Source organism: Schistocerca piceifrons, chromosome X (assembly GCF_021461385.2).
Source record: "Schistocerca piceifrons isolate TAMUIC-IGC-003096 chromosome X, iqSchPice1.1, whole genome shotgun sequence".
NCBI classification, from domain to species: domain Eukaryota; kingdom Metazoa; phylum Arthropoda; class Insecta; order Orthoptera; family Acrididae; genus Schistocerca; species Schistocerca piceifrons.
Window position 1 is genome coordinate 72,326,486 of NC_060149.1, and position 22,239 is coordinate 72,348,724.

A 22,239-nucleotide genomic window follows, 5' to 3' on the forward strand; every position below is an offset into this window, starting at 1 on the left:
AAACTTAATGACTAAAATATGTGATGAAGATTATAAACATGCAAATTAGGTGAATATCATGATTTGTATCTTAAAACCGACATATTATTTTTAGCTTATGTATTTGAAAATTTTAGAAAGACCTATATAAAAGGATATGATTTTGATCCATCTTGGTATTTTACTGCACCAGGATTATTGTGGTATTCAATGTTAAAAATGATAAAAATTGATTTAGATTTGTTAAATGATTATCACAGTGTTGGAAATGATATGATAAACCAAACAATAAATATATGAAGGCTTTTGATATTAAAAAGATATAGAATTGTCTAGCATATATAGATGCAAATAATATTTATATATATTGTATGAGTCGATTTTTACCATATGATGAATTTGAAAGGATGAAACAAATAATTTTGATTTTGTGCAAAAGTAAGTGAAATTTCGAATACTGCAAAAATTAGAGATATTTTTTAAGTAGATTTAGAGTATGCAAAAGAATTACATGGTTTACATAAAGATTTACCATTAGCTCCTGAAAACAAAATTGTGCCTGAAACTCTACAAAGCAAAATTTTGACTACTTAAGAAAACAAAAATAATAATGTAGTTCATTATAGAAATCTTAACCAGTATTTATGATTAGGACTGAAATCAAGAAAAATACTCAGAGATTTAAAATATAAACAATCGGATTGGTTGAAGAAATATGTAGATATAAATACAGAAGTGAGAAGAAAAGCGAAAAATAAGTCTGAAATCGACTGCTACAAGTTAATGAATAGTTTTGTATTGGTATGACAATGGAAAATATTAGGAACAGAGTTGATATATATTTAGTGTCAGATCAAAAGAAATGTGATAAATTAATAGCTAAGCCAATTTTAAAGCAAGAACTATATTTATTGAAAATATTGCTCCTCTTCATATGAATAAGACAAAAGTCACATTTAATAAACCAATCTATGTTGGAATCAGTACACTTGATTTATTTAAAGAATTGATGTATGATTTTCACTATAGAATAATGAAAACAAATTAAGGAGAAAATTGTGTTACCAAGTAACTGACAGTTATATCTACAATATACAAACTGGAAAGTTTTATGAAGATATGAAATCAATGATTCATAAATTTGAACTAGTGATTATCCTGAAAATAATATTTATGTTATTCCGCAAGGTAAAAAGAAATTTGTGGGAAAAATGAAACACGAATGGAATGGAAAAATAATGGAAGAATTTTGTGGCCTGAGAGCAAAAATGTATGCTTATAAAGTTGGTGATAAAATAGAGACAAAATTTAAAGGAGTTACGAAATGTATTGTCAAAAATACAACAAGCTTACTAGATCATAAGGATTGTTTGTTTAACAATAGAGAACAGTACAGGAAAATTAATGTGATTTGAAGTGAAGAACATGAAATACACACAGTTGAAATAAACAAGAAAGCATCGAGTCCTCATGATGCCAAAAGATATGTTATGTAAAATAAAACAGATATGTTACCATATGGTCATTACAAATTATAAAAGTCTAATAAAAATTTTTCTATACAATTGGAGACTGATCAAGAAGCTCAACAATGTAAGTGTCTCAACAGAGATTAAAAAATTAAGTGAGTTATAGATAAATGTATTGCACAATGTCACTGGATATGAATATTTATGTATTACATATGGAGAAAAAATTGTATTGAGCTTAATAATGAGTTTAAGATTGTTTTACCAGACAGATATTCTAAATTAATTACTGTTTGAAATTTTCAGTTAACTGAAAATGTACGGATGAAAACGAAATATAAGGGAATGAAGAAACTTAAAAACAGAAATCATGAATTTCATGATATTGAATTTGACATATGAAAATTTTGGACTTTTTGAAATTTATTTACTTTTTTACATTCACCAATATTAATTTAATTTATTTTCTTATGTTGACATTTTACAAAAAAATATTAAATTTTATTTTCATATGATCACCTTTAACAAAAAATATTAAATTTTGGTTTCTTATGTTCAGCTTTTGTACAAAAAATAATTATTTTTGAAAATTGTTAATGTGACTCAAAAAAATATTCATTATTATTAATTTTTTAAAGTGAGTTACACCAGAAGAGTGGACTATAGGAGAATGATTTGATAGGTTCTAGGTAAATTTTAGTGAGGTAGCTCATGAGGTATGAGTGAGCTAGAACTGAGGTAGAGCGTACCAAAACATCCTACTCAATGGCTACTTCTGAATGAAAATTTGTTCGAAATAGTCCTTGTAAATTTCAGATAGTATAGGAATAAGAGATGAACCCACAGCTAGACCATCAGGCTGACTATGATACTTGTTTTGAAAGTGGAAGTAATTCTTATTCTGTGTTAGTACAAGAACATGCATATTTAGCATTTACAGAAGAAAAACATACCTACAGATAAGATAATCCCTGCAGTCTCACAGCAAGAGTGTTCAAACAGCCACAGACATGCAGTTTTCCATTCAGTGGTGCACACCTCATATCTGTTCCATAATCCCAATCAATCTTTCAAACAGAACTATAAACTGTCAAACAAATCGCTTCCAGCAATGGCTCTAGCTCTGCCCTGACTAATAATACTCTACAGAAAAAGAAAATGAATAAAATTACACAATTTTTGTCCGCTGGCCAGCAGCAAGTACTCAGTAGTTACAGAGTCTGGTGTGAAATTGGATACCTTGGCAGTATTTCAGACAAGTTAATGTCTCGCAACTACAGACCTGCATTTTATAGTACCAATATCATACCAAAATTTTTATCCTGTGGTAAAGACTAATTGCAACGTTGGCACATAGTGGTGTATACAGAATAACTTGCAAGCAGTGTGGAAAAGTGTGTATTAGTCACTCAGGCAGAGCTGTTGCAATTAGGCTACGTGAACATGAGAGAAGTTGGCGATTAAGGAAGAAAGATTCAACCTTTGCTGATCATCTTTTAGCAGAAAGCCATTCATATGATGTAGACTGTGAGGTTTTACATTCTGTCAAGGAATGCGGAAAGCTGACCCTACTGGAAATACAGGAAATCAACAAACACATGACACAGAATGCAAGCATATTATTAAATGATAGGATTCAATTTCCATTTTCATTTTAAACTGAGTTATCGTAACAAATGCTAGATTCAAACTATACTTTCATCTTATATCTCATCATTTGTTAAATGCATCTTCACATAAAACTATGTTTATCCCTTCTTTATTACATGTAGTTATTGTGATGTTTTCTTATGTAAAAACTTTGTCATTGTTGTGTCTTCTGTATATCTACATCTACATCTACATCTATACTCCGCAAGCCATCTTACTGTGTGTGGCGGAGGGTACCTTGAGTACCTCTATCGGTTCTCCCTTCTATTCCAGTCTCGTACTGTTCGTGGAAACAAAGATTGTCGGTATGCCTCTGTGTGGGCTCTAATCTCTCTGATTTTATCCTCATGGTCTCTTCGCGAGATATACTTAGGTGGGAGCAATATACTGCTTCACTCCTCGGTGAAGGTATGTTCACGAAACTTCAACAAAAGCCTGTACCGAGCTACTGACCATCTCTCTTGCAGAGTCTCCCACTGGAGTTTATTTATCACCTCCGTCACGCTTTCGCAATTACTATATGATCCTGTAACGAAGCGTGCTGCTCTCCGTTGGATCTTCTGTATCTCTTCTATCAACACTATCTGGTACATATCCCACACCGGTGAGCAGTGTTCAAGCAGTGGGCGAATAACTGTGCTGTAACCTACTTCCTTTGTTTTCGGATTGCATTTCCTTAGGATTCTTCCTATGAATCTCAGTCTGGCATCTGCTTTACCGACGATTAATTTTATATGGTCATTCCATTTTCTGCATCTACATCTACTTGATTACTCTGCAGTTCACATTTAAGTGCTTGGCAGAGGGTTCATCGAACCACAATCTTACTATCTCTCTACCATTCCACTCCCGAACAGCGCGCGGGAAAAACGAACACCTAAACCTTTCTGTTCGAGTTCTGATTTCTCTTATTTTATTTTGATGATCATTCCTACCTATGTTGGTTGGACTCAACAAAATATTTTCGCATTCGGAAGAGAAAGTTGGTGACTGAAATTTCGTAAATAGATCTCGCCGCGAAGAAAAACGTCTTTGCTTTAATGACTCCCATCCCAACTCGCGTATCATATATGCCACACTCTCTCCCCTATGACGTGATAATATAAAACGAGCTGCCCTTTTTTGCGCCCTTTCGATGTCCTCCGTCAATCCCACCTGGTAATGATCCCACACTGCGCAGTAATGTTCTAACAGAGGACGAACGATTGTAGTGTAAGCTGTCTCTTTAGTGGACTTGTTGCATCTTCTAAGTGTCCTGCCAATGAAACGCAACCTTTGGCTCGTCTTCCCCACAATATTATCTATGTGGTCATTCCAACTGAAGTTGTTCGTAATTTTTACACCCAGGTACTTAGTTGAATTGACAGCCTTGAGAACTGTACTATTTATAGAGTAATCGAATCCCAACGGATCTCTTTTGGAACCTCACACTTTTCGTTAGTTAGCATCAACTGCCACCTGCCACACCATACAGCAATCTTTTCTAAATCGCTTTGCAACTGACACTGGTCTTCGGATGACCTTACTAGATGGTACAGCATCATCTGCGAACAATCTAAGAGAACTGCTCAGATTGTCATCCAGGTCATTTATATAGATCAGGAACAGCAGAGGTCCCAGGACGCTTCCCTGGGGAACACCTGATATCACTTCAGTTTTACTCGATGATTTGCCGTCTATTACTACGAACTGCGACCTTCCTGACAGGAAATCATGAATCCAGTCGCACAACTGAGACGATACCCCTTAGGCCCGCAGCTTGATTATAACTCGTTTGTGAGGAATGGTGTCAAAAGCTTTCCGGAAATCTAGAAATACGGAATCAATTTGAGATCCCCTGTCGATAGCTGCGTTGCACAAGAACGATGTTTTCTGAAACCATGCTGATTACGTATCAATAGATCGTTCCCTTCGAGGTGATTCATAATGTTTGAATACAGTATATGCTCCAAAACCCTACTGCAAACCGACGTCAATGATATAGGTCTGTAGTTCGATGGATTACTCCTAGTACCCTTCTTAAACACTGGTGCGACCTGCGCAATTTTCCAATCTGTAGGTACAGATCTATTCGTGAGCGAGCGGTTGTATATGATTGCTAAGTAGGGAGCTATTGTATCAGCGTAATCTGAAAGGAACCTAATCGGTATACAATCTGGACCTGAAGACTTGCCCGTATCAAGCGATTTGAGTTGCTTCGCAACCCCTAAGGTATCTACTTCTAAGAAACTCATCCTAGCAGCTGTTCGTGTTTCAAATTCTGGAATATTCCATTCGTCTTCCCTGGTGAAGGAATTTCGGAAAACTGCGTTCAATAACTCCGCTTTAGCGGCACAGTCGTCGGTAACAGTACCATCGGCACTGCGCAGCGAAGGTATTGACTGCGTCTTGCCGCTTGTGTATTTTACATACGACCAAAATTTCTTCGGATTTTCTACCAAATTTCGAGACAATGTTTCGTTGTGGAACCTATTAAAGGCATCTCGCATTGAAGTCCGTGCCAAATTTCGCGCGTCTATAAATCTTAGCCAATCTTCGGGATTTCGCGTTCCTCTGAACTTCGCATGCTTTTTCCATTGCCTCTGCAACAGCGTTCGGACCTGTTTTGTGTACCATGGGGGATGAGTTCCATCTCTTACCAACTTATGAGTTATGAATCTCTCAATTACTGTTGCTACTATATCTTTGAATTTGAGCCACATCTCGTCTACATTTGCATAGTCAGTTGGGAAGGAATGGAGATTGTCTCTTAGGAAGGCTTCTAGTGACACTTTATCCTCTTTTTTAAATAAAATTATTTTGCGTTTCTTTCTGGTGGATTTGGAAGAAACGGTATTGGGCCTAGCTGCAACGACCTTGTGATAACTAATCCCTGTATCAGTCATGATGCTCTCTATTAGCTCTGGATTGTCTGTGGCTAAGAGGTCAAGTGTGTTTTCACAACCATTTACAATTCGCGTGGGTTCGTGGCCTAATTGCTCGAAATTATTTTCGGAGAAAGCATTTAGGACAATCTCGGAAGATGTTTTCTGCCTACCACCGGTTTTGAACAAGTATTTTTACCAACATATCGAGGGAAGGTTGAAGTCCCCACCAACTATAACCGTATGAGTGGGGTATTTATTTGTTACGAGACTCAAATTTTCTCTGAACTGTTCGGCAACTATATCACCGGCGTCTGGAGGTCAGTAGAAGGAACCAATTATTAACTTAGTTCGGCTGTTAAGTATAGCCTCCACCCATACCAATTCACACGGAGTATCTACTTTGACTTCACCACAAGATAAACCACTACTGACAGGCACAAACACTCCACCACCAATTCTGCCTAATCTATCTTTCCTGAACACCGTCTGAGACTTCGTAAAAATTTCTGCAGAACTTATTTCAGGCTTTAGTCAGCTTTCTGTACCTATAACGATTTCAGCTTCTGTGCTTTCTATTATCGCTTGAAGCTCAGGGACTTTCCCAGCACAACTACAACAATTTACAACTACAATTCCGACTGTTCCTTGATCCAAGCACGTCCTGTATTTTCCATGCACCCTTTGAGACTGCAGCCCACCCCGTACTTTCCCGAGGCCTTCTAACCTAAAAAAACCACCCAGTCCACGCCACACAGCCTCCGCTACCCGTGTAGCCGCCAGCTGAGTGTAGCGAACTCCTGACCTATTCAGCGGAACCCGAAACCTCACCACCCTATGGCGCAAGTCAAGGAATCTGCAACCAACACGGTCGCAAAACCGTGTGAGCCTCTGATTCAGACCCTCCACCTGGCTCTGCACCAAAGGTCTGCAGTCGGTTCTGTCAACGATGCTGCAGATGGTGAGCTCTGTCTTCATCTCGTAAGCAAGACCGGCAGCCGTCACCAAATCAGATAGCCGCTGGAATCCAAAGAGAATTTCCTCAGACCCAAAGCGACACACGTCATTAGTGCCTAGTGCCGACATGGGCCACCACCTGCAGCTGGCTGCACCCTGTGCTCTTCATGGCATACGGAAGGACCCTTTCCCCATCAGGAATGACTCCACCCGGAATGCACACGGAGTGCACACTGGATTTCTTCCCCTCCTGAGCCGCCATATCCCTAAGGGGCCCCATTATGCGCCTAACATTGGAGCTCCCAACTACCAATAAGCACACCCTTTGCGATTGCCCGGACCTTGAAGGCTGAGAATCATCCTCTGAAACAGGGCAGGCAGCTGCATCTGACTCAGCCAGAGACAGTACCTGAAACCAGTTTGTCAGACGCACTGGGGAGGCTTTCTGATCAGCCTCTGGGGACGTCTTTCGCTGCCTGCCACGCCTTGGAACGACCCGCCAATCAACCACAGGCGAGGGCTCAGCCCCACTGCGGTCAGCAAATGGGGCAACCACAGCGGCAGACCGATCTGGGGACAGACAGGACGAGGTTGAGATCCTCATGATACCTAAGTCCGGCTCCCCACAGTGGTGCCCATTGGCAACAGCCTCAAGCTGTGCAACCGAAGTCAGCGCCGCCTGCAGCTGTGAGCGTAGGGATGCCAACTCAGCCCTCATCCGAACACAGCAATCACAGTCCCTGTCCATTTTAAATCACTCCTAATGCCTACTCCCAGATAATTTATAGAATTAACTGCTTCCAGTTGCTGACCTGCTATATGGCCTTGCGGTTCTAGGCGCTACAGCCTGGAGCCGAGTGACCACTACGGTCACAGGTTTGAATCCTGCCTTGGGCACGGATGTGTGTGATGTCCTTAGGTTAGTTAGATTTAATTAGTTCTAAGCTCTAGGCGACTGATGACTTCAGAAGTTAAGTCACATAGTGCTCAGAGCCATTTGAACCATTTGACCTGCTATATCGTAGCTAAACGATAAAGGATCTTTCTTTCTATGTATTCGCAGCACATTACACTTGTCTACATTGAGATTCAATTGCCATTCCCTGCACCAGGCGTCAATTCGTTGCAGATTCTCCTGCATTTCAGTACAATTTTCCATTGTTACAACCTCTCGATATACTACAGCATCATCCACAAAAAGCTTCAGTGAACTTCAGATGTTATCCACAAGGTCATTTATACAGGGTGTTGCAAACAGGTACGGCCAAACTTTCAGAAAACATTCCTCACACACAAAGAAAGAAAATATGTTATGTGGGCATGTGTCCAGAAACGCTTACTTTCCATGTTAGAGCTCATTTTATTATTTCTCTTCAAATCACATTAATCATGGAATGGAAACACACAGCAACGGAACGTAGCAACGTGACTTCAAACACTTTGTTACATGAAATGTTCAAAATGTCCTCCGTTAGCGAGGATACATGCATCCACCCTCCGTCGCATGGAATCCCTGATGCGTTGATGCAGCCGTGGAGAATGGCGTATTGTATGACAGCCGTCCACAATACGAGCACAAAGAGTCTCTACATTTGGTACTGGGGTTGCGTAGGCAAATGCCCCCATAAATGAAAGTCAAGAGAGTTGAGCTCAGGAGAGCGTGGAGGCCATAGAATTGGTCCGCCGCTACCAATCCATCGGTCACCGAATCTGTTGTTGAGAAGCGTACGAACACTTCGACTGAAATGTGCAGGAACTCTATCGTGCATGAACCACATGTTGTGTCGTACTTGTAAAGGCACATGTTCTAGCAGCACAGGTAGAGTATCCCGTATGAAATCATGATAACGTGCTCCATTGAGCGTAGGTGGAAGAAGATGGGGCCCAATCAAGACATCACCAACAATCCCTGCCCAAACGTTCACAGAAAATCTGTGTTGATGACGTGATTGCACAACTGCGTGCGGATTCTCGTCAGCCCACATATGTTGATTGTGAAAATTTACAATTTGATCACGTTGGAATGAAGCCTCATCCGTAAAAAGAACATTTGCACTGAAATGAGGATTGACACGTTGTTGGATGAACCATTCGCAGAAGTGTACCCGTGGAGGCCAATCAGCTGCTGATAGTGCCTGCACACGCTGTACATGGTACGGAAACAACTGGTTCTGCCGTAGCACTCTCCATATAGTGACGTGGTCAACGTTAACTTGTACAGCAGCAACTTCTCTGACGCTGACATTAGGGTTATCGTCAACTGCACGAAGAATTGCCACGTCCATTGCAGGTGTCCTCGTCGTTCTAGGTCTTCCCCAGTCGCGAGTCATAGGCTGGAATGTTCCGTGCTCCCTAAGACGCCGATCAATTGCTTCGAACGTCTTCCTGTCGGGACACCTTCGTTCTCGAAATCTGTCTCGATACAAACGTACCGCGCAGCGGCTGTTGCCCCGTGCTAATCCATACATCAAATGGGCATCTGCCAACTCCGCATTTGTAAACATTGCACTGACTGCAAAACCACGTTCGTGATGAACTTTAACCTGTTGATGCTACGTACTGATGTGCTTGATGCTAGTACTGTAGAGCAATGAGTCGCATGTCAACACAAGCACCGAAGTCAACATTACCTTATTTCAATTGGGCCAACTGGTGGTGAATCGAGGAAGTACAGTACATACTGACGAAACTAAAATGAGCTCTAACATGGAAATTAAGCGTTTCCGGACACATGTCCATATAACATCTTTTCTTTATTTGTGTGTGAGGAATGTTTCCTGAAAGTTTGCCAGTACCTTTTTGTAACACCCTGTATATATTGTGAATAGCAAAGGTCCTACGACACTCCCCTGCGGCACACCTGAAATCACTCTTACTTCGGAAGACTTCTCTCCATTGAGAATGACACGCTGCGTTCTGTTATCTAGGAACTCTTCAATCCAATCACACAATTGGTCTAATAGCCCATATGCTCTTACTTTGTTCATTAAAGAACTGTGGGGAACTGTATGAAACGCCTTGCGGAAGTCAAGAAACACGGCATCTACCTGGGAACCCGTGTCTATGGCCCTCTGAGTCTCGTGGACGATCGTCTTTTTCGAAACCCATGCTGATTCCTACAGAGTAGACGTCTAGTCTCCAGAGAAGTCATTATACTCGAACATAATATGTGATCCAAAATTCTACGACTGATCGACGTTAGAGATATTGGTCTATAGTTCTGCACATCTGTTCGTCGTCCCTTCTTGAAAACGGGGATGACCTCTCCCCATTTTCAATCTTTTGGAACGCTACGCTCTTCTAGAGACCTATGGTACACCGCTGCAAGAAGGGGGGCAAGTTTCTTCGTGTACTCTGTGTAAAATCGAACTGCTATCCCATCAGCTCCAGAGGTCTTTCCCCTTTTGAGCGATTTTAATTGTTTTTCTATCCTCTGTCATCTATTTGAATATCTACCATTTTGTCATCTGAACGACAATCTAGAGAAGGAATTACACTGCAGTCTTCCTCTGTGAAACAGCTTTGGAAAAAGACACTTAGTATTTCGGCCTTTAATCTGACATCCTCTGTTTCAGTACCATCTTGGTCGCGGAGTGTCTGGACATTTTCTTTTGATTCAACTACCGCTTTGACATAAGACCAAAATTTCTTAGGATTTTCTGCCAAGTCAGTACATAGAACTTTACTGTCGAATTATTCGTTGAACGCCTCTCGCATAGCCCTCCTCACACTACATTTCGCTTAGTGCAATTTTTGTTTGTCTGCAAAGCTTTGGCTATGTTTATGTTTGCTGTGAAGTTCCCTTTGCTTCCGTAGCAGTTCTCTAACTCTGTTGTTGTACCACGGTGGCTCTTTTCCATCTCTTACGATCTTGCTTGGCACATACTCGTCTAATGCATATTGTATGATGGTTTTGAACTTTGTCCACTGATCCTCAACGCTATTTGTATTTGAGGTAAAACTTTTGTGTTGAGCCGTCAAGTACTCTGAAATCTGCTTTTTGTCACTTTTCCTAAACAGAAAAAGCTTCCTACCTTTTTTAATGTTTCTATTTACGGCTGAAATCAACGATGCTGTAACCGCTTGTATAAATAATATCCGTGTCAGCTTCCTTGTGTTTGCGCATTCAGTTGTCACCTGAAGATAGCCTAAGAAGCCGCATGCCCATTCCTGAGCAAGTAAATATGCATTTGCAAGATATTATGAAATGTTTTCCTTTTTAATATTATTATCATGGTCTGCCAAGTACTGATGGAAAATTCAGTTAATGTTAAAAAATAATGTTCATTATTGATAACAGTGATGAAATATACATACCCATAAACTGACTCGTTCCACATCATTTCGATAAATGAATCGTTGAAATGATTTATGGAACATGTAACTAAGTAACTAACTGCATAATTTGAGGCTGAAGACACGACGGACGTAAATTTGTCTTGGTGTTACGTACCTCTGGAAGTACTCCGTGGATGTCATAGCAACCACATCCTGTATGGATCCCAGAGCATTCACCAACTCTGACTTGACCTCTGCGGTGCAAGCGATTTCGAAGTCAGTGAGGAAGTGCTTCGCCACCAATACCAGAGCATCCCGTGGCCAGGGCTGGAACCAGTCGATGGTGCACCCCGACACAAGCGCAGGGAAGCGCATTACGCGGTTCCGGAACTTCTCTCCCACCTGGAAACCACTGCTTTCTCGTCTCACATTTTCCTTTAAATCTTAACATACAAGTGAGCTGGGCAGCAAAATCATACAATGTGCTTCAGGAGAAACGGTGATACTTTAGGAAGCGGAAACAACGTAAGAACATGAGCTTTATTCTCAGATGTTTGTACGGTACTAAACCACAATTAGGGAGTAGGGAAGACCCATTAGTAGGTCAGTGCCGACTAGGCAAGGACGATTCTGCGGATGGTTCCAAGAAGGACCATGGTCAGTGCTGATGTGCACCAGGAAGAGAGTAGTGTCAAAGGAGAATACTCAGACAGAGGAATCGAAGCAAGGAGAAGACAATTTCCATGATTAGAATCCAGTAGTTAGAAAGTCGAGACGGTGCAAATAGTCGCCTTACTGAGCCATGCGTTTATCTTCAATGATCATAATAATAAAATATAGTTCTAGTCAACTAGAATCCGGAGAAACCAAACCTCATACGTCCAAGTCCCAAAGATTCGGTTCTGGGTACATCCTACCTTCACATTGTTCTCATCTGCACTTCGTGCCAATACAACGCAAGGAAAACTGCGAAATCAGGCCTCTCTGGCATAAGATGACTTTTTCCCTTCCATAAACTCGCTCACTTTGTACTGGACACAACAGCTCCAATGATGTAGGTGATATTAAATTAGCTTATCGTAGCTTGTCGTGCCTTGCCATTGATTCCTATGGTGCGCTAATAAAGGAAGTTCTTAGAAACGCTCACAGATTAATTAGGAACTTCTCACTGAACGAGACAGTGACTGAGAATGACACTTGAAAGAGTTTCAGAGCAATATTACAGATTCTCTAGAACGTTTGCTGAAATTAGATAAGAAAATGAACTTCATGGTTTATCTAGTACCTTTTAGACACGACGCCCATGACCCAAATGAATCAGAACAACAAAACGCTTCGATTTGGAAAAAAATTACTTTGTGTATGAAAATATAATCGGTGAATTTCGAAATCGATCGAAGTCTATATACAACAACCGACGAAATGTACTCTCTCATACAAATGCCCAAAATAGTATAAGGGTCACTCCAAAAGAAATGTACAGTATTTTTGTAAAAATACAGTTTTCATTCTGCATGTGTGAAAGTTTTACAGTGTGTAGATACATCCTTCCCGCTTGTTTTCAAACTTAGTTCAACCTGTTCCCGTGAGTGGCGCCGTCACAGCATGTCTTCGATATGGCTGCTACGCTTGACGTTCGTCAGAAGCAACGTGCTGTCATAGAATTCCTGTGTTGTGAAAACGAGACAGTGGGAAACATCCACAAGAGGTTGAAAAAGGTGTATGGAGATGCTGTTGTCGATCGCAGTACAGTTGGTCGGTGGGCAAGCAGGTTAAGTGATGAACGCGGGCACGGCAATATTGAGGATTGTCCTTACAGCGGCAGGCCTCGTACTGCACACACTCCAGACAATGTGCAGAGAGTTAACGAATTGGTGACTGCTGACAGACGCATCACAGTGACCGAATTCTCACGCTACGTTGGGATAGAGGAAGGAAGTGTTTGCAGAATACTGAAAGTGTTGGCGTTAAAAAAGGTTTGTACCAGGTGGGTTCCCAGGACGTTGACAGCGGCTCATAAAGAAACAAGAAATACGGTATGCAGCGAACTTTTGGAACAGTACGAGAATGGTGGAGATGAATTTCTTGGAAGAATTGTGGCAGGTGATGAAACATGGCTCCATCATTTTTCACCAGAGACGAAGAGGCAATCAATGGAGAGGCATCATGCAAATTCACCCAAGAAAAAGAAATTCAAAACCACACCTTCTGCTGGAAAAGTTATGATTCCGAAGGACTCTTGCTTGTGGACATCATGCCAAGTGGAACCACCATAAATCCTGATGCATATGTGACGACACTGAAGAAACTTCAAGCTCGACTGAGTCGTGTTCGACCACATCTGCAAAAGCAGGATGTTTTGCTGTTGCACGACAATGCACGGCCACATGTCAGTCAAACATCCATGGAAGCGATCACAAAACTCGGATGGACATCACTGAAACACCCGCCTTACAGCCATGACCTGGCTCCATGTGACTATAATCTCTTTGGGAAACTGAAAGACTCTCTTCGTGGAACAAGGTTTGAAGATGATGACTCCCTTGTGCACGCTGCCAAACAGTGGCACCAACAGGTTGGTCCAGAATTTTACAGTGCGGGTATATAGGCGCTGGTTCCAAGATGGCGCAAGGCAGTTGAGAAGGATGGAAAATATGTGGAAAAATGAAAATATTGTTCCTAAAGGATGTATCTACACACTGTAAAACTTTCAAACATGTAGAATAAAAGATGGATTTAAAAAAAAATAGTGTGTGTTTCTTTTGGAGTGACCCTCGTACATCCAACAAATGCAGGAACACAGCATAGACTGACGAATAGATATACATAAGAAAGGTCACTTCAGAGCGAAACAGGCAAGACCAAACAATTCTGCAGACAGAAGAGTAAAAAAAAAAAGATAAAGTGATGTACCTAGTGAATTAAATCTTAAGCAAACAAAAAGAGTAGCATGATAGCACTAATACATAGCCGAGCCGGAATAATAAAATAAGGAGAAAAAAAGGTTTCAGCGGGCTGAATTTCAACTGTAAATCGAACAAATGACTATTACGCTGCAAATGAATCTGATCTAAGAATTTACCATAAAAATGTACAAGCCTCTAGTGCTAAAATCGACATAATTATCATTCTACTAACAGAACTCAAGTCTCAATACTATAGATTTCAGAGCACTCGCGTAACCCTGAAGTAATTAAACTCTCGAAAATAGATTTCCTTCTATCTACCTAATACTGCAGAAATTTTACCAAGCAAGGTGGAGTATCAGTTCACATAAGGGAAAAGATAGTATTTCTGTAGTTAATTTAATTCAAATGTATGCAGAAAGATATTTTGAAATTACATCTGTAAAATTGGGAATTCTAAAATAATTATTGATACTGTCTTGACATTAGCATGTAGAAAATTGTAAATTTTATTGAATGAATAGGAATCAAAGCGAACCAAAGTAAATCTTGGGATCAGGAGATATTTGAATTTTGAGTAAGTGTAATGATTATAACTGATGGTAGATGACAGCGCCCCTGAGAAGCCATGATCATACAAAAGGGTGAAGGTATGTACAAACAACTCGATTCGTCATAGCGAGAGTACTGCGTGTGGTGTCACAAAGTTTGGTGAGCTGATCTAAGAATACAAGCAAGGGAAAAAATAAAAATAGGGTGTAATTTGCACGGGTAGTCACACCTTCAGCTACGACCAGTGGGAACATTTCAACGGAGCGTAGCACAGAAAGAGAAAACAGTCCATCACAAAAATTTTTATTGCTGGAGATAGGAGATAGAGGAAATTATTTCATGCAGCATTCTGAAAGTGTCTCCTCTGGAGCAAGTAAGTTAGCCATTATATTGTGAGAAAGATTAATATTCAGAAAGTGGATTGCCTGATGTCACTACAGCACAGAAACGTTAGCAGTGGGTATGATGAACAACTGTGCACAGTGACACATGCCAGGTATTCGAAGAAGCTGGACCTGTGTCGAATCGTACCACCATCTCTACGGCATAATAAGTTTTGTTTTCGCCCATGCCGAGTTATCAACTTGTAATCATGTACAGTCACATAGAACGTGATGTGGTTGGAGTTGATAAAGTATCTTTTGATTGTGACAGTCCACACAGACTTTAACAACGGCAGATAATGAAAAAAACTTATTCCATGCAATACACCATCACTCCAGTCCATGTCATGTCAGAAAGTGGAACAATATGGACTATCTAGTTGTTTAATGCCTCAGTGTTCTAACTATGTCATTGTTGATGATCTTTTGGTCATGACGGTTGGTTTAGATAATTTTTTTTCTTGGAGAGTAGCGTGTTACTTACTGCCAAGAGATCCAAAACTCCCTGGCATTGTGATCTAAATTCCTGCACGGCACAGGGCATAAGTCATATGCTGCACAGTATGGCAGTGTTGTGGAAGCATAGAACTGTAAATTCATACTGAAGTAACTATTTCATTCGTGGCAGGAGTGCCATGTTGATCGGAAGTAGTGGAAAACACGTGAACTCCCTGACTTCTGATGAAAGCACTTGTAACTTTGCATAATTGCTGTAACGAATGTAGACGTACTGAACTGGGGGACACTGGGCCTCAACGATGTATTAAGATTTTACCATATTGTTTGCTCTTCATTTGATGGTATAGCACTCTCTCGCACAGTGTTGCTGTTTTAGAGTAATGTGTCATTGGAGTTCATACGCTGGAGCACAGTGTATAAACAACTGCACTACAGGTAAGCGCAGATGAATTTAACAGGTCGAGGATGTGCAGATGGCCTTCTAGAATACAGTACCAACAGGCAGATGTCTGTTGCAGCTCATTCACAAACCCCTTTAAGGCTCCTGATTCCTGGTACGGTCAGTTTGTTCAGTAGCACATTTTTGCTTGGGGTTTCGCATTTATTTTCTCTCGATTTGATCCACGACATTTTGTTCCAAAGAGCACAAAAAGGGGTTAAATCCAATTAACTTCTAACAAGAAAGGATTTAACATGTGCACGAATGATGCATTGAGATGCCAGGAATCAACATTGAATACTGGCGTATAATTTTTAATAGAATAATTAGTTTGTCGAATATTATCCAAGAGTAAATTTTGGGTTTTTAAGGGGACCACACCCTGCCCATCTACCCATGTTAATTTAGGCAAGTGTTTGACCCATTTCTGAAAAAACTATTTGATTCAGGATCTTAATATTTTTACTGTGTATTACATGATGTTAATAGAGTCAACTGTACCAAAATCTACTTTATCCATTTTATAGTTTTTAAGAAATACTTTTTTAAATTTATTAACAAAAAATATTAAGTTTTTCTGCAGAAAATGTTTTTTGTGAACTTCTTAATGCTGGAATATTAATGAATGTAGTACCAGAGGTGACTTTTTATGTTATGAAGAGTCTCTGAAAATTTCATTCATTTATCTATGATAGTTTCTGATATAATGGGGCATGTGTACTGAAAATTTTAGTTTGTGGGAAATTGACTTAAAGAAAAAACTTTTTAAATTTGTTACTTACAGTTAATTGAAACTGTCCTGCTGCATATGATGGCCCTTGTTTGGCCTCTAGCAGGTCTTCCAGCGTCTTTTTCACCTTCCTGGATGTTTGTCTTGCTTTCTTGGCCATATTAGATGCAGACCTGTCTGCATCAGCTGTCCTCATTTTATCACAATGTTGCAGCCCAGTGATCATATTTTCATCAGGATTAATTCCCAGATTTTTAAGTGCCTAACACTTTCCAATATTACCACATTTAAATGTAATAACAGCATCATCAACTCCTAGTTTCATTGTATGCACGCCTACAAATACAGTTTTAGGAAGGCAGTTCCAAATTAAGCTGTTGAAAGATTCATTTGGGTTCTATGTCTCCCCCATGCAGACATTTCCTTAAAAGGTCAGGATGACCCAAGCCTCTGAAAATAGGTTTAATTGCTGTAATAACAGCATTAGGAAGAGAATGCTGCTGAGAATAAGATTCTCCATTTGCCTGAGCTCTATTGTATTTGCACCACGAATTTTCTCCTGATGGACAAAACCCATGACATGGCTTATCATCAGTAGAGGACTTATGGAAGAATATGGCCCAAACATCTCTCTTCATTGCCTCCAGATTTTCTTTATTTCTCCTAATTGCCTGCCCATAGTATACCAGCAAGTTTTCTATTTCAGTTTTAGTTAACTGACCCTGCCGGGTCAACAATTTTCCATCTTCTTATTTTTTTCCTCTCATATCAACAGATAGTTTCCTCAGCGTTGTTCCCAAACGTTTTTGAACATGGCCTACAAATTCTATTTTGCTAATAATGGCATCTATATATGGCTTAGAGTTCACCACATTGGTGTATGCCTTACTGTCACCATCACCCAAATATTTGGTGTACCGTACATCTCTTGTTTCTACGGAGCAATGAAATATTTGCTATACTGCATGAATTTCCATACCACCACTTGTTCCTCTAAAATTAGTCACACAGTTGTGTTCTTTACGTTCATTGACTTTACAACATTTGCAACATTTGGACATTATCTACACATCCAACACTTTACCAGTGTCTACACTCATGGCAGCCACTACTCGATTCAGAGAAGTATGTCCTCTTTTCTGCCAACTTCCATCAAATGCAACTGCAATATCCGAGCATCCATCATTTTCTTTCACTGCTTCCCTAGCAGCCAGTTTCATGCTTTCCTCACTGACCTCACATACAGCTTTCTCTAGTACCGCAGCCAGTTTTTCAAATTTATTTGGTGGTTGATGTAAGTTCACCACTGAACAAAATGTTCTCCCTGCAGCCATACCCTTTCCAATGCATCGTAAGGTATAAACTAATCTAGTATTGATTTCATAAGGGCCACTTACATCTGGTTTTGAAGAACTCGTAAATGAAATCACAGCTGAGCATTTAGTGCAAATTAAATCCAAAGCAATTGCTAGGCCTTTTCTACCACTAGCACTCTCACAAATTTTCACGTTCTGTGACTCACCACACTGTCTAAATTGTACAAATTTAGAAATTACATCTGATAATATTCTCAAATTCATAATAATGTTACTGCACCCCTTGTCACTTACAGTAAATTCGTTATAACTCTCTTGAAATGGTGAGAGCTTCTTTGATGATGCACTTATTGAAGAATTACAAAAAATGGCTCTGAGCACTATGGGACTTAACATCTATGGTCATCAGTCCCCTAGAACCTAGAACTACTTAATCCTAACTAACCTAAGGACAGCACACAACACCCAGCCATCACGAGGCAGAGAAAATCCCTGACCCCGCCGGGAATCGAACCCGGGAACCCGGGCGTGGGAAGCGAGAACGCTACCGCACGACCACGAGATGCAGGCGAAGAATTACAATTAGAAACATCGTTGCCAGGCGACATAACCTGTTGTACAGAAAGCTTTCTAAACTTGTTTCCTCTAAATTGTCGTTTCTTGAAAATGCCTTTACGTTTCGTCATCTTCAATAAACACAGCAAAACACACGTAAACAAGCACTGCAAACGTAAGTATAACAACTACTCGCAATCACACTTGAACAAAACTAACCGCGTGTTTGAAGGCGTGTTGTTTACAAACAGCAGAAGCAAAAGAATACCAACCCTTGGTTGGGAGTAAAAAAAAAAATCCCTAACGCGCAATGTAGGGGATATAAAGATCTAAAATATATGCAGAAAAGTGGGTGACAGAAAAGTGGGCGTGGCACATAAACACACGGGTAGGAAAATGCTCTTTAAATGCTCGGAAAAATTTTTTTTCAGCAAAATCTTTTTCAGAGTACTTAAATAAAACCTTAATCTATCGAAATATGATGAAAAACGAAAATCGATTTTTTTCGACTTGAACCACGGTATGGCCCCCTTAAACACAACGCAAGAAGTATCACTGAAGGTTGACATCCGTCCGGCTAATGGTAGAAAGAGAGAGGGCTGTAGCAGAACCGGCAGTTTCTCTGATGCTGATAACACTGTCGGATCGGTCGTAAGACGCGGCAGCATGTGGCCCTGAGACAGCTGGCAGCAGAGCGTTTGGTGCCTGGGGTAAACAGTGCCAAGCAGAGGGGTGGCTGCATGTCAACAGCGGCTGCAGCTGGAGCAATGGCGAACGAAAAGAAGCAGAACTCTTCAAAAGCTAAGCTCTCAAATTCTTTATCAACTGTTAGACATATACGTAACACTTCAGGACAGAATGGTTGATAGAAATAAAGACTCAGTAGATTCTACCTCGCAAGGCACAGAAAAGTGTGTTATTGATATGAGTAGAATTAAGAAGGAACTGAGCAGCACTGAAGTTTTCAGTCCTGATGTGTGAGCCTACTCGACACGACTATTGTGTACAGATAACCTGGGATTAGAATCTCCAAGTATTGTGTCAGTAGAACAAGTTAACGTGGAACCACTGGAATGAGTGATTCAGTATGAGTGATTCAATACCTGTGCTTATTTATTACACTCGAGCAATGTCAGATACAGTAGTGGAGCACCTGTATCCACAGGGCGAGTTGGCCGGCTGCGGTGGTCTAGCGGTTCTAGGCGCGCAGTCCGGAACCGCGCGGCTGCTACGGTCGCAGGTTCGAATCCTGCCTCGGGCATTGATGTGTGTGATGTCCTTAGGTTAGTTAGGTTTAAGTAGTTCTGAGTTCTAGGGGACTGATGACCACAGATGTTAAGTCCCATAGTGCTCAGAGCCATTTGAACCATTTGAACAGGGCGAGTTAGATAGGTAAAATGTTTTACTGGTGTCATTAATTGCAACGTTAGGTAATCTCAAGTCGGAAATACAAAAGGATAATGAAAAGTAAAGAGCGGAAATGTGGATCAGGTAAATTCAAATGTAAAATCAGAGGTTGAGAAGGTCAGTTCTCATACGTCAACAGAAATGTCAAAGTTAAAATCTGAAGTAAAGTGTGACACTGAAGAGCAGTTTGCCCAATACCGAGTGGCACTGGAGCAGCAGGTTGATGATGCCCAGTTGAAAAAAGTTTGTCTAAATGTGGATTCAGATCTTAGGGAGGTGCACAAAAGTTGAGATGTCAATGCTGAGGAATATAAAGTACAGATCACGAAAAGATTGGAATCTAATGACGCTGTCTGTCGCACATTCACTGAGCAAATAGAGCTAAATCTAACGGCAAACGAGGAGACGGTGAGCAAAGAATTGACTAAAATAAGTAATCATAGCCGCGCGGGATTAATCGAGCGGTCTAGGCGCTGCAGTCGTGGACTGTGCGGCTGGTCCTTGCGGAGGTTCGAGTCCTCCCTCGGGCATGGGTGTGTGTGTTTGTCATTAGGATAATTTCGGATAAGTAGTGTGTAAGCTTAGGGACTGATGATCTTAGCAGTTAAGTCGAATAAGATTTCACACACATTTGAAAAAAAAGTAATCATATACTGATCAATAAGCATAGTGATTTTAATATGCATGTAACCGGGATGAATCGCATGCTGGACACAAAGCGAAAAGTTAATGAGTAATTTCAAAAAGAGCAGCTTGCACATAATCGAGTAGTCAATGCGGAAATGGGCTGAACAGACCAATCAGACGGTTCAATCCCGCGTCCGGCCATCCTGATTTAGGTTTTCCGTGATTTCCCTAAATCGCTCAAGGCAAATGCCGGGATGGTTCCTTTGAAAGGGGACGGCCGACATCCTTCCCTACTCCGATGAGACCGATGACCTCGCAATTTGGCCTCTTTCCCCGAACGAACAGACCAATCAGTTTCAAAATTGTCTAGAAGTGTACTACAGAATTCACTTGTTACCTCAGTGGAAGCGGCATTCATTCGTCGAAGGAAATTTAATTATTTCTGTCAACACTGAAATGTGCACCAAAAGCTATACATACGAGAATTCATGGACGTGTTACCAGTATCTTGGTCAGCACTATAGCAAATTTCTTTTGTCACAAGTCATTAAAAGGGGACTACTATTCACTGTGCAAATGATGTTATCAAAGATTTTAATTATTTAAATTAATCCAGGGAAAATTCCTAAAATAGTATTGGTGTTCAGATAGTCAGTGAGAGTTACAAGTTGATTTCGGGCCTGGGAACAAGTATAAACCAGATCGGAGCACCATTACAGGGTTCTGTGAATACTGGTGGAACCGTATCAAGTATACTGATGTGGCCACGCTATAGAATTGTTCGCAGAAGGTATAGAATGTATGTTGCCGACATATGTTCGTTGAGGGTTGGTTGTAGCAACAAAGTATAATTACGACAATTATGTCCATTTCCCCGAAAGAGTGGAACAATTGACGAACAGTATGGTAACCAGCAGAAATGGCAGGTGTGGCAAGATAGTATCAGGTCGTCTGTCTTTTGTGAAATCATTGCCACAGGCAAAGCACAATCAGAAGGGAACAGACTGGTAGCCACTGTGGAGATGATGTGGAATTATGTAATATGGTAATCGGCATATACCACATGACCCATTAAGCTAGATAGTGTCTAGGTGAGGGGTGCGAGGTTCTTATCTTAAGCAGAACATTGGGAAATAATATTCACGGATTGAGTGTAAATGAAGTGCAAAAAGAAGATGCGACGGATGATTGTGGTGGTGTGAGGCAGTAGCATGCAGAGGTCATGGGTCCTTAGCGTGGTTGCCGGAGTGCTCTACTGGCTGTGGTTGGAGAGGAGAGACTGGTAGCCTTGAAGAGTGAGGGCAGGACACACCCACAGCAAAGGGCGAAGTGGCATGTGGCATGACCACTTCAGCAGTAGTTCAAGCCATCATGATATTATTGATGAAGTTTGTGGCGATGATATGTTCAAAATTTCAAGGCTGCTTGGTGCACAGGAATGGTAGAAGTAGTAAAGAACAACTTTTTGTTGAGCTAATAAGTGTGGGAACTTTGGACTCCAAACAGGAAATTTAAGAGTGCAAGTGTGAAAACACATCTGAGTTACTAGTGGGAGAACTCAAACAAGCAAGTAAAGTACAAAGTGTAAGAGTGCCTTTGGAGGAAAGCGACATTATCTATAAACTCGTTTTTGATGCGGATTCCGAACATGAAATACCCTTAAGGATG

At 40.6% G+C, this 22,239-nt stretch overlaps 1 protein-coding gene across 1 annotated transcript in view; it reads right to left on the reverse strand.

Moving 5' to 3' along the window:
• Positions 1–22,239, reverse strand: part of LOC124722180 (dynein axonemal heavy chain 5) — an 843,802-nt gene that overhangs the window by 279,448 nt on the left and 542,115 nt on the right. Inside the window, exon 52 of the mRNA XM_047247380.1 lies at positions 11,373–11,599. Coding sequence (XP_047103336.1) covers positions 11,373–11,599 — 227 coding nt within the window. The remainder of the gene's footprint in view (positions 1–11,372; positions 11,600–22,239) is intronic.